The 17,139-nt window shown below is 37.2% G+C and overlaps 1 protein-coding gene across 3 annotated transcripts in view; it reads left to right on the forward strand.

Annotated features, from left to right (window-relative positions):
• The window catches only part of LOC129370810 (raftlin-like), a 137,056-nt gene that overhangs the window by 82,056 nt on the left and 37,861 nt on the right, over nucleotides 1-17,139 (forward strand). For all 3 annotated transcript variants that reach the window (XM_055047007.1, XM_055047008.1, XM_055047009.1), the window contains exons 5-6: nucleotides 5,733-6,198; nucleotides 14,864-15,067. In XM_055047007.1, coding sequence (XP_054902982.1) covers nucleotides 5,733-6,198; nucleotides 14,864-15,067 — 670 coding nt within the window. The remainder of the gene's footprint in view (nucleotides 1-5,732; nucleotides 6,199-14,863; nucleotides 15,068-17,139) is intronic.

Here is a 17,139-nt window from a genome sequence, read left to right on the forward strand (position 1 = left end):
CTATATATAAAAAAATTAAAGCAGGTCGTTAGTCTCTTAAAATACTCGGAATTCAAGTATTTCTCAAATATATGGTGACAAAACCAAAAACAAAACTACAAATTTAATCAGATGTGAAGCATTGAAATCTTTTCCACAGATATACCTTCAGAAAGCCTTGAGAACTACTGATCGAAGCGGCTTTAAATGAATGAAGAGCATCCGAGTGCTCTAATGTAAAGACATGAGAGATGATTCCTCACTTTTGCATATTAGCATAAATCTGGCATTAAGATGTACAACAGGGTAAATGTATATAACTCATAGAGATGCATTTCTATGCTCAATATAAAGTGATCCATTAAAAGACTCTGTGGGATGAGAAGCTGGATTCTGTGTTAATAAGGCTTTAAAACACAGTATAGTGTTCAAAAATGCTCCATTTATGTTTCTGAGCATATTGTAGTAGATAAAATGCATATAATAATTGTGCGTTTTTACTTTAGATGAGATAAAAGTAGAATAGAGAGATTTGAATTCCCTTTTGATGATTTAATAATAAACTGGCTGTTTAGCTTCTTTTGCTTCAGTGATCACACTGATGCTGAATAGTCAGTTTGAAATGGCACTTCAGATAATATGTATGACATAGCTTATGATATGTTTTATTGTGGAAATGTTGCGTCGTTGTGATTCAGAGCTCCTGCCAGGTCTGTGTTTTACAGACCAGGATGTGGGCTTTTAAAGCTTCTCCCCCAAACTCTTATGTACATTTTGCTCTTCGATTAGTCATGCAACCACAGTCCTGTAGGACCTCATTACTGTTGGTTATCATTTTAATCTTCTGAGCTGCAGGAGGAACAGGAAGCCTTGCTAGAAATCTATTAAAAAGGAGGTGAACATGGATGAGTGAGAAACAAAGTGTTTTCCTCTGCGTCTGGGCTCTTGAATTCCTTATTTTTTCCCCTCCCAACACTTTTTCATTCTTCCTCTCATTTATCTTTTCTTTATTCTCCTTACTGAAGGAGTCTCTGTCATTATCATTTCAGTCTCTTTTTCTGTCATCTCTGCCTGCTCTGTCCCTCTCCGGGGTTTTCATCCTGACCTTCAGACACCTCCTCCTGGTGCTGCTTTAATAACTTACAGGGGAAATAGGAAATGTGGTCTCAAGTCAAAATTGAAATGGGGTTTTCACCACAGGCTGTTGATATTCCAGTGGCAGTACACTGTAAGCTACTCCCAGAATATTTTCATCAAATTTGTGCCCTGCATCACTTTGGTTAATGAAGAGAAATGATGCGATTTCAACCTCGAACCCTCATTTTTGTGACCTAAGGACGATCCCCTTTGAGCCAGTGAAATCTCTCTGTTCATGTAGAATAAGAGGCTCAGAAAAATGCAAATCATTAATTTTAACCTTCATTTATTTTTTCTATTCACGAGAGTCGATTTCACTAAAACCATTCCTGTCCCCAAAATTACCCTTTTAGCTTCTCTTAAGCTGCTTTTCACTTATTTCCAACATAAAAACTTTGCTGTTTTTGGACACTGATTCATACCTAATTGTAACTTTTACCAACCTAAATCCACAAAACTAATTGTATATGGTCTTTCTTTATTCTTATTTCAGCATATAAATTTACCCAATACAAGGGAAACCACAAAAGTGTTGACACTGATTAAACCAAAATGCAGAAAAACTTCCCCAATACCAAAAAATAGAGAATTAATAGTAGATGGAGTTAAAATGTCCAATATTACAGAGATATTGACAAGAACTTTCAAGAAAAGTTATTATACAGGAACAATAACTTCAGTTTGATGTTTCTTTGGTTAAGAATATTGTTGGACACAGTGATGTTCCTCAGGGTTCTGTTTTGGAGTCCCTTGTTGTCATTGATACAGTTGAGAAAAATATTTGTCCCCATTTTGACAACGTAATTATTGTTCTAATATAACTTAAGTGCAGTTAGACATCATACATTTATTTTGCACACAGAAATATTGTTCCACAAAATTGATACCTCACATTAAGAACTGCTTGAAGGTTTTCTCCTAAGTTACACATATTAGAAGAACTTTAGTAAATGTTTGATGTGTCACTTGAGAAAGTATTGTCAAAAAAAATAAAAAATAGAAGAAATCCGTTTGAATTTGAGAATCTTGATAAGTATGAGAAAAGTTCTCACTGCATTTCCAAATATCAAGAGCTGCAGAGACAAGTGAGAAATTCAGGGAGAGTCACAAAGCTCACAACAATCCTCGCAGAGGTAAGGCACAAAATAAAGAAAACTGGTGAGGGATGTCAGCTAAGGACCCTTTCAAAAGTGGCAAAATAAAAAAACGACTTATGCAAGTGAGAAATATAGTCTAACATAAGCTCTTCACGGGAATGGAAGACAAGGTTGCAAATCTACAAAATCTTCACTTCTGCAAAAGAGGCTCTTTCAATTCAGAGAGAAATATATTAAGGAAACCCTGGTGAAAGATTGCATGAACGAAGCATGTCCTTCAGTTAGAGAACACAAAATCAGAGGAACTGCTTATGTTTGGAGAAATAAAGGAGATGACTTTTACCCAAAAGACAGCGTCCTTACAGCAAATAATGGTTGGTGTCTTCTGTGTGTCTGGAACTATGATTCTTGTCACTGTGAAAGGAATTATGGTGAAAGATGAATGTGGGAAGTTTTTGGGAAACAGAAAAATGTAATGAGAACAAAGGTCTTGGTTGTTGCTGTGTCTTCCAGCCTGACAATGACCCTGAACATGCATCGCTGCTGCAAAGACCTACCCCCAAAATGGAGGTTATTGACTGATTTGCACAAAGTCCTTATTAGAAATCCAATATAAGTTCATGGGATAAACTGAAGACAAAGTTCCCTGAAGTCAATTACATCTGAGAGAATTTGAGGCATTTAAAATAATAATAATAATAATGAGCTGTTATTTCTCAAGATCCAAGAATGTGACTTGTTAAAAACTGAAACAGCAAAAAAACAGAAAGTCATTACGAACATTTAGCATCAGGGAAGCTAATGCTTCTTTCAGTAGCTGCATGCTAACATCACATTTTGTTGTCTGGAACCATCGACCTGAAAGGCAAGAAATCTTTTTTAATCCTTACCATGCAGTCTTATAGACAGTTTAATCTCAGCCTATAGTCATCCAGACATGCTTTCTGCGTCAATATGCGGTTTTCTTTCCTACAGCTATGCCTCAAGTTTTACATTTCACTCTGCATTACCTCCCCAGTCTGCTGGTCTATGATATGTTTCAGAACTATTCTTGTCCCCGTATTTTCTTCTCACCTTATCTGTTTGTTTCTTGTCTTAGTGCACACTGAGACATAGTTGACTTATGAATAGACAGTTCCTCTAAAATTGACCTCTAGGCATCGCTACAAGCAATGAAGATGGTGACTTGTTTTCATTTAAAGCTGTTCAATCTTCTGTTGACGTCTAAAGATAGTTTACTAATTTTTCTGAAAACATTTGTTATGTTGCGCCATTGGAAATATTGCTTCTCCTATTTCCAAACAGCTATTTATCAGTTTCCATTAACTGTTTCTTATTGTAGAGCAGATATTTTTTTTGTTTGCTTAGACTAATTTTGTTTCTCATTCACTTTTATTTGTGTCAATCTGCCATCCTGACACTCGTCCTGTCTTCTGGCTTGTGTTACCAAGATGAAAAATAAATCTGTTCTGAATTGTTTTGAATTGTCAAGTGCCAGGACTTAATGAAATGATGATGACAAAAACCAAAATGGAACCAAAAGTAAATTCAGTCAACACAACCCATCATCTTGGATCTATTGTTCCATCAACTGCACTGACATTAGTCAGTCAGAGCCATTCATTTTTACCTCAGACTGGCCGCATTACCATAAAATGAGATGCAGCAGTTGCTCCCTTTTATGTCAGCAGTTCCATTTGAACATACTGGAATGGGGAATATTATGTGAAAGCAGCCAGACGGCATTTAAATGATGCTAAACAATATGGCTGGAGACAGAGTGACTGTTTTCCAATTCAATTTCATAGTGAATAACCTGCAGTTTGATTTGATTTTTATTTTCTCCTCCCAATGAGGCTCAAGATAGAAAAAGGGGCAGCCTCAACTCAGAGATAGGTGGCACAAATGGAGAATGGCATCATTAACATTCCCTGACAGTTAACGTTTCAATCTGCAGCGGCAACTCAATGCCGACACAAAATGCCACATGACAAACAGGAAAAACAGAGGTGCCAGATTTGGTATGAGACACAGGTCAAGATCATCGAGGCGTCCGTGATCGAATCAACAGCTGTGTGACTGCAGGAGAGGCATACAGAAAATGTAGAGTTAAACCAAAATTATTCATCCCACCTGGTGGTTTCTGATAAGAAACGAGACACACATTTCTCAAGAGATGATAAGAAAATGCAGTTTAAATACAGTTTTTGATCATTGCCCTATAAAAGAAATAAACACAAAACAAGCTGTAGCATCACCATAATGCACTGATAGCGCCTTTGAACCACATTTTCTGCAATAACTTCACTAAACTCAAAGGGTTGCTGCAGAGAAACGTATTCTGCTGCACAGTTGAAATGCAGCACAAGAAGAATTACAAGGAAGCTCAACCTCCACACAAAAACAAACTATAACAAATTTAAATTGGTCATAGGACAGTTAACACAGTAATTACCGTTTTTAAATATGGTACTCAAAAAATACGGCTGTTAATTTGGGATATCCCAATATTATGGTCAACCATAAGTACATGCACACATGGTGCTGCAGAGTTACCAGGATTCGTCACAACAGTATGAGGGATGAAATTAATCAAACCAATGTCTCTTCGCATGACAGCAACTTTTCTCCTCTGCTTTCCCTTCATTCAGGCCCAATATGATGATTATTTAACTACTCATTGCAATAGGATGTGTAGTAGATACTTATCCAGGAAGAGTGATCGCTGCAGGTTAAAGGGTTTCCTTAGATCAGTGGTTCCCAAAGATCTTCTGGGCCCCGCTACGGATTACAATAAAATCCCCCTTGAATCTTTCTGTATAGTTTGACTGAATTATTTTTCTTGTAAAGAGCACCAAGGCGAGATTGGTCGTGAACATAAATAAGCTGAATTAAATTGAATTTCAGTCTCTGCTTTTGTGTTAATGGGAACCAAAAGCAGAGACTTGGATCAGTTCTGATCCAAGTTGGAGAGACAAGATTCATGATGATTCATGAAGTTTTTTGGCCACCTGGTATGTATTCATCTTAGTCTTCCTTTGGCCAGTCGTTGGAAATTCCAACTTTTCTGATAAGTGAAGATGCATTTGAGTAACTAATAGTTCCAACACTGCTGGAACAATTGGCCTCAAGTAAAACCAGAAAGCCCCAAAATGCCAATATAAACTTGGAATGCACTACCTGGTCTGACCTGGTCTATTGCCATCAATGATATACAATTTTATTTCTCTTCTCATTACTTGTGCCTCTTACTGCTAGTTCAAGACATGCTAGCCCTTTGAAATTTGAAGGATTTGCCTTCTCATTAATTGTCTGCATATCATCCTCATTATGGCCAGTAACTTGTTTTGTGAGTTTGGAAACTGGCAGAACCAATCAAACCTCTAAATCTGTGAAGAATGCTTTGTATTCAATATGTTATAGGTTTGCATGTATTGATTAACAGTTGTGTTTATTAAGAATCAGGTGACCTTTGTCAATTATGCTTTGAAATGTTTATTTTGCTCTTTTTCTCCACAGCAGATGCAGGATTTCGCTGACCAGGGGATGATGTTTGTGGGATTTGTCCAGGAGCCATACGGAGCGCCTTGCACCCGGATCAGAGAACCAGAGACCCCCTCCTTGTCTCTGCACTCCAGCCCCAGTTCTGTCCTTGGCTCCCTGGGCAGCTGCAGCCCATCAAACCCCTCAAGCCCCAGAAACCAGCCAGATCCTGGAGCAAAAAGTGACAGTACGGACAAGGAGGGGAACATGCAAGCATCCCGACTGGATAGGGAGAAAAATGAAAGTGAGATCAACAGTGAAAATCACTCAGGTTCTGGCGCAGGGGGCATTCGGGACGACATCTCACCAGCAGCATCTCCATCATCAGAGGGAGACCTGGAGAACAGCGAGGTTCTGGCCGAGGAGGACTCGTCGTACCACAATAACAACAAAGACATCATCGGAGACAGAAAGGAGAGGCCAAGATACAGGAGAGGCGATGGTGAGTGGTCACTATGGTTACAATTTCACATCACAACTAAGATGAAAGAAGTTGTTAGGCAAAAATCAAGGTAATTATCACCTGCATGCTGTGATAAATGAAAGGACCTGCTGGAAAGCAAAAGAAATGTGATTGCACGATGCTCTCTGTATACTCAGCTTTTTTCTAAATACCCCTCAAAATATTCTGTAACATACTTTTAGAGTGCCGGGTTGCTGGTGTGTTTACAATCATGGTTCAATAATATCACATAAAAGTCTTATTGAGAATAGTCTGATGTTTAATTAGCTCAAATTTACATCAGTTTTGAATGCTATGTGAAGCACATGCATACAGTGGCGGAGCCAGAGGGGTGGCCGGGGTGGCACTTGCCACCCCCAGCAGAGCCCTGGCCACCCCTAGTGCCACCCCACTGGAAATGGTAATTTTAAAATATAATACTTATGAGATCGGCAAAGATTTGCCAGGAAAACTGTAATTTCCGACTGTCCCTGAAGGCAGCCCGATGCCCGACGCCGTTCATTGGTTAAACTGACATGTGGGTCCTGCTTGTTCAAAAACACATCAAGGCTTTAGAGTTACACCGTCCAGGAGTTTTGCAGGTATTTACAACATTTTACCGCTCAGCGGTAACCGCTGATACCTTCCTAATGAGAGGCGGCACTTGTCATACATTTCTAAAAAGAAAAAAAAAAAATGGTTGTGTACTGCTGCTTGGTGCCTCGTTTATTATATTATCCATGCTAGTGCTGATAGATCGTGTTTTAGACAGATTCTTTTAACATGTTTTAGTGCACATGCTGCCCTCTAATGTTTTATATCTCCCAGCTCTTGCTTGAAATGTGTGTGGTAAGAATATGTGAAAAACCATTAAGTTTTTATAATGACTGAAATGTAAGTAGGCTATGTCATATGAAAGCTTTGAATTATAACCTAACTAGTTATATTAATTAATTTTGAACGAAAGGAAACAAACATTTTTTCCTTTCGTTCCATGGAACGGTCCATTTGTATATGGACCCTCTGATAAAGCCTTGCTCACCCTTTGGCCACCACTTGAAAAAAAGTCTAGCTCCGCCACTGCATGCATAATACTGTACGAGTCTTTTACCCAACTGAGATTATTATTATTTTTTCTTTGCTTTCAAGCAGCCAGACCTGCTTGTTATCTCTTAATTGTATTTTTTTTGTTCAAGGCAGACTTCCTAAAGGCATTTCAAGGTTTTTCTTTTATCATTTTTACAAAGTTTGAATCTAGTCATTTTAGCTGACCGTGGCAGCAAATTGTGAATTCTGATCCTTGTCAAAACTTTGAAAGTGGTTGAAAAAAAGCTTAAGGCCTAAAGAAAATGTCCATAGAAGAGGGATGCCATCTGAATTTCATCCCTTTGAAAGAACATGAGAGTCCAACCAACCCTGGAAACAGAATTTCTTCTATTATTATGTGGTGTTTTTAGCATCTTATGCCTGACAAGTCCTCTGAAAAATTAGTTGAGCACATTTTGGAAAAGATTTATAAAGACTGCCTGACAATCTGATAAAATGAACAGTCTTAAGAACTCAGTTGTTTTTACATGTTTTACATCTTATGCATCAACATGGTACTTCAACCTGACTTAACCCTGTAAAAGATCAAAATAAACAGCAGAAAAATAAGCAGTAGTGAGCTTGTGTTACATATATTGATAGTAATTTGATTTTTTGTTAATTGCAAATTTTTAAGTTTGGCAGATAAAAACTGAAATTAACTCCAGAGTTTTATAATTCTCATATATCTGATAAAGTTACATACTTTATCAGACTGTAATTTTCAAGATTTTTGTGTCATTAAGATTTTCTGGATATTCAAATACAGATTTAAACAGCAAGTTTGAGGAGGAATAAATGCCCATATACATTCCTATTCAATAATCCTTTAAAAAATTAATATAAGGGAGAGAAAATAAGCAGAAGTACCTTCCAGGTACCCAAATAACTATTAATTTAAAACACTTTAACAGATTACGAGAAAGTCTGCTTGTTTATGTTTCAGTAAAGTGATCCACTATTAAGCAATGTACTACTGGCATTAAGTATAACTATAAATAGTCCAGTGGGTTCTAGTTTAATAATTTTGCTACAACTTATAGTTTTTTTTTATTATTATTATTTCTGGAAGCGTTGGCATATAAAAATAAATGTATTTGTGTAGATGCCCATGATTAATTCTCATGATGATTCATATTTTAGTCAGTTGGGTTCCTACATGCTTTAAATGTAAGAACTAATTAATCCACAAGGGGAACCATAATTAAAGGTCAAAATGTAAAACTTCACAAATGCTTTTTCTCTAGGCTCTAAACTTTAGAGTTCAGCAAAATGACCAAACAGTAATTCTTACAAATTGCACAGAAAGGCCAAATCATGGAGGATCGTAATTAAAGGTCAAAACTTTAAATATAGGAGAGCTGCATCTGCTACAGAGATTATGTCCCCTATACTAATCTCACTATGTAGTATTAATGGATTTCCAGACAAAAAAAAAAAAAAATACAGATTTATACTTAATAAAAAGTGCATAACTTGTAGCTGGTTTCAGAGCAGGTGCATTTACTGTGGATTACATCATTTTGCCGGGAGGGTTGAGAATGAGCTGTCGTTCCCTCACAAGTATTCAAACTGAAAGATTTGACTGCTCAAATGATCTCCATCTTTGTAACTTTGTGTTTTTGTCTGCAACTCTACTTTTTTTGTTTGTTAAGAAAGAAATACCACTGCAGATTTCTCCTAAAAAAAACAAAAAAACAAAAAACACACTGCGTCTGTGGAGGAATCATTTCCTGCAATGTTACACAACAATGTGTCGCTTCGGGACATAATCCCTTCTCTCTGTCAAACACAAAGACGGTCGTCTTATAACCAGAGTTGTGGAGCATACAAATTTGCACACAGCTGATGATGCCGGGAGTTTTTTTTTTCTTTTTTTGGAAGGTGCTTGTTTTGTCTGTTCGGAAAGCAAGCCAGCTACACGCCTTTGAGTTGTTCTTCCTGCACATTTATAGTTTCAGCTTTCTTTGAGTGTCTGGGATTAACAGATGGAGACGCCTACCACTTTCAGCGCCTCCTACAGTCTCTCATCCTGTCACTGAACCTATTTGTGATATGTGTCAGCATCATGTGCAGTCTCAGTAGGAGATATATATATATATATATATATATATATATATATATATGTATATATATATATATACATATATATATATATACTGCGTGTCAGCTATTAGATAGAAATGAACTCATTTTTAGATGTTATATAATACATTTGTGTAATTTTTTGATCTCTATAATCACGTGTTGACATGTATGCAGTTCTCCAAACATGGTGTGGAGCTCACCATCACCCAGTGGTCCATCTGGGCTTTTTGCTGTGAGATAATCCCCCACTGACTTGTCCTCTACCTCCCTCAGCTTCACAGCTCTTTCCACTCTTTCCCCCGTTCCTTCTCCCAAATCTCTGTGACAATGCCAGTAGCGCCAGCATCGCAGCCAGCCGGGGCGGTGAAGGAGTCTGCCAAAATCGCATGTCCCTCTCTACTAATGCCCAGTCTGCCGAGAACGCCCAGGAGTCTCTGCTGCTGCTGCTGCTGGCTTGTCCTCGGTAATCCACAAATCTTTGAGGTGAACACTGTGCAAGTGCTGGCGCTGAGGCTGGCAGAAAGCTATGGATTACTGCTGAAAAAGAAACACCACCAGTGAGATCGGAGCTTTAGCGAGATCCTCTAAGTCTGGAAACACGAACTCTTGGATGAGTTAGGGAAAATGACAATTTCTTCTCATGAAAAATCTTTTTGGGATCAAAGTAATTTAGATGAGCAGGAACAGTCTGTGCGAAAATAAATGTTACCGGTGTTATTTTCTGCAGGTATGAATCTGACAAATGGAAGTACTTAAGAAAGATGCAGAAAGATAAACTGTTTTTGATTTTTCTAAACTTTTTTTCCTGCCCAAATTGTGCATTTATAGCTAGCCGTGCAGTCACACAACACTTTTCTTTTTCTTTTTTTTTGTGCTGATTGGAACAACACTTACTAGTCATTTTATAAGGTACGAAAGTTCATTCTCAACCAATCACATGGCACCAACTCAATTAATTAAACCATCTCGATCTGGCAAAAACCAGTTGCTAAAGTTTAAACCGAGAATCTAAATGGTGAAGGACGAGGATTGAAGTAACTTTGATTGTGGCATGGTTATGGGTAGACAGCCTGCACTGAATATTTCAGAAACTGCAGATCCGATGGGGTATCCACACACAGCCATCTTTTAGATTTACACAGCATGGCCTGAAACAAAAGAAAATGTTCAATGTGCATTAATTGTGGGGACAAAAATGTCACGTTGATATCAAAGGAGAATAGCTAATTCCAGATTTTAGAAAGACATCAGTAGCTTAAATAGATTGGAACAACAAAGCACTGCAGAATGCCATCTCTGAATGCATAATGTGCTAAACATAAAAAGAGATGCTCTGCAGCAGCAGAAGACTGCACTGCTCAACTAAGATCAAAAAACTGAAGCTAAAATTTGCACCAGGTTATAAATGTGTTGTATGGCTTGATGAGTCTCAATTTTAGAAATAATTTTACTAGGCACTGCATATGCACATCTCTAATGTCTGTGAAGATATTAACTGATTTGAACACAAAGTACTTTTACCCGCCGTAGACCAGAAACTACCATCGTAGTTGTCTGAAAGATTGTTAAAAATGTGTTACAAGTAGAAATTTCACCTTAATGTGACACTTAAGTCTTTCAGTTCTCGCTCTTGGCATAACGCCTGAATGCTAATGATGCACCACTGTTGTTTTATGAGCTAGAACAGTCTTATACCGGCCACTTTCGCATAAGAAGTCCCCCTGGCTCTGGAAGGAACTTGGCAAGCGGCTGCTTTAAGAGATTTATGTTGGCTATTAATGTCTTATCTCAGAGATCAAAGATTACTAAATTTTGTGTTCTTCCATGTAGCAAAGTATCTGTTCCTCTGCAGTTTATACAATGTAAATTACAGAATAAAAAAAAATATATATATATATTTATATATACATATAATTTTATATATACATATATATATGTATATATATATATAAAATTTGCTATTGATTTATAAAACGTTAAGTTGCTTTTTATCTCATTAAATTCTGTAGTGAAATCTCTGACTGTAAATGCAGATTTTTTTCTATTATTAATCACCTCAATATAGTCGACCAAATTTTAGCTCATAAAAGCAAATTCCTAATCTTAGAACTGAAAACAAGAGTTTCATCCTATTGTTTTGTTTTTCATTCATAGATTAGGTCTCTGTTGCAGCTTCCCTGCACTGTGCAACTCCAGTTGCATGTTTTTTGTGTTACAGTAGCAAGGCTTTGATATCTGTGATTTTGCAGTGAGTTCTGGCAGATGTCCGTCTGCACAGATTTCCATCAGAATTATTACAGAATTTCACATGAAAGCCTGGCTTTGGGTGGATCTGTTATTATCTCACAGTCCAGTATGATGGACATCAGAAGGCAGACTTCTTATCTTATTTTTCTCTATTTTTCCTCCCACGCTGTCCTGCTGAAATTGCCCCTCGGCAAAGCACTCAATCCGCCTCCTGTGGTTTCTATATGTTTCCTCTGAACTGCTGAAAATACTCACATGCTCAAAAATAAGTTACCTACCCTTCTGGCGTTGGCTTGCTGCAATTTAATTAGACCATGTAAATCATTCAGACAGAACTCAGAAAATAGTTCATACTGCAAAGCAGACAGAAAGCATGTTTTCATCCAGTGACTGTTATTCTGCCGTTTATGTTGCAATTTAATCCACAAAGCAGTCAAACTAGAAGCAACGGAGTAAACCATGAGGAATCTAGTTTTAATGTGATTACACTTCTTTTTGTCACATTGCCAATGTCTTTTTTTTTATTGTTTCATGTTTTATACTGGCTAAGTGGACCAAAGTTAAAAAAAATTGTATAAAAGTAAGTGGGCTAAAAAAATTAACAGAAGTAGTGATTTGTAGCTTTTTTGTGTGTTTTTGTAATCTTTTGCCTGTCCAAAGTCGTTCCTGTTTCCTAAAGCAGGTCATAACAGTCATGTATGCATGGCTAGATAAGTAAATCAGCTCATGCCTTGTAGCACATTTATCAAGTTTTAGGGTGGCTATTTTTGAATTCCAAAGGGAGACAATTAAATTTTCAAATTATATTTCAAAATGTAATTTTTCAATGAATGTGTAAGATGCCATAAACCAGTTAACATAAAAGCAATTAGATCTATTGGGAAGATCTGACAAGTTGGAGGCACATTGAATGGGAATTCACTTGTGTTGCCTAAGATTTATCTTCCATATTGTTCCCTGTTGTAACATTGTTAGCATTGGGAGGATAACGGGAAGATTGTGTGAGTTTTCTCCTGTTGCTGTTGATCGGATATTTCTCAAGAGGGGCAAATGAAAAAGATTTAAGGAATTAGGAGGACCAGCTGTCACATCAGTCTGTGGAGCCAAAGAAGAAATGGTTATAAATGATTCATTCTTCCTGGATGGCTGGCTGGCTGACGAATGGACGGACAGAGGAACCAAATTGATGAAGCAACGGTTCCATTACCAAACACCACCATCCAAAATCGGTGTGCGTGTTGGAGCGTTTGAGTGGGTGGCAGTGTCACACATTCTGCTCATCCATCTGGTTCACTTGGGGAATGACAGTCTGACATTTGCATTGGAAGAAAAGGGGAAAATGTTACCAGGCGCAATTGGCAATGTTTTCTCACAGATCCAAACCCGGCTCACATCTCACGTTTTGTGCTTTTTCAAAGCTAAGCTGAGCAAATATTTTTCTCGCTCGCATCACAACTACTAAAACTCTTTTGCACTTTGATTTAGTATGATTCGAGTGAAGAACAGTGACAAACGAACTGTAGATAAATTTCCGAGCCTGTTTCTCTCTCCAGAGGCCCACTGCATTATGCATATCTATTCTTGATGTAAACAATAGCTAGCTGTGCAGCTTTTAATGCATTATTCAAGGTTATAGTATGAATTAACTCGGTTACTATAAAATGATCCTTTTTAAGTTCTGCATCAGCAGTGTTACATCATTTATAGAAGACTTTAAAAGAAAAGAAGAGGATGACTTGTATTGTGAAAATGACAAAATTGCTTTTGATTCAATGCATGTCTGATTTAAAGAAGGAAAAATCCTTGGGAAAGATTTGCGATGTATTTGTGAGTCACGCTCGGGGCATCATAAATCCCATATTGTATTTCTTTTTTATTTCTCCTATTATTTCACACCTGTCAGATGTCTTATAGTGCTGTGCATACAAATGCATTGTCTTGACAGCAAGGTTCCTCAATTAAAACAGAGGGCACCAACTAATTTGATTAACTCTAAGATAATTTAATTTTATTATTTGTGTGTTTCTTTTACATGTAACAATAGAAACTGAATATTCTAGTTGTGGATTAAGGCACTACTTGTTAATTCCCCCTTAGTTGTGCTTAAATACGACCTAAAGGTGCATTTAACTGTTAAATTGAAGGATTGTATCAATTACTCCACCTGATATACATTTGTAGTCTGAACATCTCTTTTATTAACAGTGATTAGTAAAAAGATAACTCATTAAAATAAATAGGGCTTTACTATTTTGGACCTGTGAGATAATTGGGGATCTCAGGGTTATAAATATATTTGACCAGGGTCAGTTTCATGCTTTGTAGGAAAGCTACAGACTAATTTACTTGAAAGTCTTTTTATTTTTACTCTAGTAATGCAAAAACATGAGATGAGATTAAAAAATCTATATTGTGAGGATTAGAATATTGAGCTTTAATCTTATGAGATTATACATTTTTCACACCAGAATGTTTAGGCAAAGAATCCGTCAGAGCGGTAGAGAGAAAAATGACAACACAGAAATAATGCAGGTTGGTGCCAATAATGTCAAATTATTGACACCAACCAATTAAAAAAGACCTGGAAAACAGGTAGCAAGAAACCTTTTATTTATTGCCAAATATCCTTTTTGTTGTATCATTATTATTCTAAATAATGTTTTTTGTGCCTGCTTTTTAAATAATGACATCTGCAGACCTTACGCAATATCATCTACTGCATTGCAGAAACAGATTTCACATCAAGTGGAATAAAGTTGCGTTGAAACACACAAACTGTTATTTGCAACCGATGGATGATTACTACGAACAGTGCAGCCAACTTTTCTTGGCCGTGTTGCTTGTGATTGTTCATGTTTTGGCTGAAATTCTTTGATTTTCATCTCAGAGGACAAGAAAAGCCTGAACCCAGTGGAGAATTACCAAGTTATTGCAACAAAGTCTCAGGAAATTAGATAAGTGAGTGATTGAAAATAGCCAAACACCAGATATCAAACTTTAAATTACAATAACTTGTCAATATATTCTTGGAACAAAGCTCTTCTGTGCTGGAGCCAACCGTTTACTGAGAAATTCAGAGCAACTTTTTGCATCTGAGAGTCTTCCCAGGGAGACTTGGATTACACTTTGGATTTTAGCCAGAGCGTGGCAGTGGTTCATATTGGCAGAAAAAACCGTCCTCAGATGCAACAGATTCTCGATTCAAATCAATTACAAAGTTCTTTTTCCTGTCTTCCTTCAACAGGAGTGGAACTGCTGGCTTTGTACAACAACCCGCCGCTCCGAGAAGGCCAGGTGAAATACTACACTGTCAAAGTGCCTCTGCGAGTTCAAAGCTATGAAGAAGGCATCAAAGGTGTGGAGGCCAACTGGTTGGATCACATGACCCAACACTTCAACAATGGCGCGTCGCTCATTGACGGATATTTCTACCTGGGCAACGGGAACGGTATTGATTTTAATTTTAAGAACAAACAACCCAATTGTGTCTCTTTACTTCTGAAAACAGTCAAGATCTCTGTCAAGACCTCTGGTTGTCTGTAAGTTCACACTGCAGCTGGTTTTTCATTGTTTGTTGACCAGGTTGCCCTTTTTCCTTTCACTAAAAATGTCAAAACAGATTCTAAACCCACACAAGTCTCCATGATATCATAAGCCTGGGGCAAGAGATTATAAACCTTATTGGTGTGTAAACTATGAACATAGAGCGTTATAAGCATTGTTTGAGAGGATCTCAAGTATTTACAGACTGGAAATCTGCACAACATCCAACACAAACACAATCTATTTGTTTTTATTAAACAATAACTAATTTATCACTGGTTTGTAGAAGCTAATAAATCTGCTGCTGCTCTTCCATCTGATTCCTGGAAGTTAAATGTATAGATTTTTTAAACTTAATTCTGAGTTAGAGCACTCTTTATAATTCTTGGCACTATTCCCAGCAGCATGTGAACTACTGTATGCCTGGATATTTTTCTAAAAATAGTGACATGAAGCATATCCTGGCAATGCTAATGACCGATATGTTTGATTGGTTGTAGTTGACACTAGTGACTTATGTGCAAGGATTTATAAATGTCCTTCAAGCCCCAGCTCATCCTATCATCAGCATCTAAAACAGATTTACACAGACTCTCTGAAATATGGAGCAAAGTGTATTCCATATAAATCAATTATGCTCCACCGAATTCAATTTATAGTTCAATTTTTATTTTGGCTCTAAACATAACAGAAACAACGTTATAATAAAAAAGCACTAACATTGTAACGTTATTATGACATATTTCCCTTTCTTAGCATAATGTTATTTTGCATCTCTTTTCTTCCATGCTACAGATGGACCTTGTAGCATGTTTATTTAGCAACATGTAGTAATTTAATAACTGTCCTATCCACTATTTCTGCTGTTACTGTTCCCTTTGAAGGCTCTATATCTTTTCTGCTCCTCTAATATTTCATCAGGCGCTGCCATGGGGCTCCCTCCCCCCGTCTCAAAGCCCCTTCGTATCTGTAAATCATTCAGATTGTCCTATACTGTTAAATGCTTACATAAGTCATCTATATTCTGACTGTTAAAGTTAATTTTATATATAAAAAAAGAAAAAGTAAAATTGATAATGCCAATAAATGTGTGCAGGTTCTTATATCTTGTATAGAATAGATTCAATTCTATTTTTTACTGTATAAATAATTGTTTTCAATGATCAATCTTTATTTTAGTGTATTGCAAAATCAAGCCGATCTATTAAAATGCTTGTTTTCAGAGTCAAATAGAGGACTATGTCCAGTTTTAGGGGGCGGTTGGGAACAATATTGTTACTCTTACATCAGACCCCAGCAGCACTGTGACAGCAGAGAAATCAGCCGACAGAGTAAATACAAGGCAAAACTCATTAATCTGGAAAAATGAACGCTCCAGCAGCTCCGCAACAAAGATAATTAACCTGATAACAAATTGGTGCTTCCTTGCATATTTTATGTTCTGAAAAATGAAGTAATGAAGTGTATTATGACTACACATACAAGAGTCCTCTAACATTTTTTTTTCATCTTTCATATGGTGTTAAAATATGCAGAAAATCTCTGGATTATCAGCAGCATTTGCCACCAGTGTGCTTTACTGATTATTACAACTGGATTTACTTCACGGCTCAAAGTTTACCACTTTTAAAAATAGACAACTTTACTGGTGTAATTTTAGTTTTTTTGGATATTTGCTCTCCAGAGAGCAGCTGGGAGAATGACATCAAAGCGGCAGCCTATTTGTTGTTAGCAGCTAATTACATCAAACAGCCGAGCAGCTCAGGGCTTTTGAATCGGCTTCCATTCCTGCCGTCTCCATATTTAGCAGATGAGTTTGTGAATTGATGATGGGGCTCTTGACATGATGCAGGGGACCATCTCAGCCTCATGAACATCAAGGACATGTTTGACAGCAAAGCGGCAAGGACACGGACCGGTAGACTTATAGCTGGATCGGAGAAGCCAGTGACAGTCTTGATTTGCAGCAGAGAGAAA

The sequence above is a fragment of the Poeciliopsis prolifica genome, unplaced genomic scaffold (assembly GCF_027474105.1).
Source record: "Poeciliopsis prolifica strain line A6 unplaced genomic scaffold, Auburn_PproV2 SCAFFOLD025, whole genome shotgun sequence".
Lineage (NCBI taxonomy): Eukaryota > Metazoa > Chordata > Actinopteri > Cyprinodontiformes > Poeciliidae > Poeciliopsis > Poeciliopsis prolifica.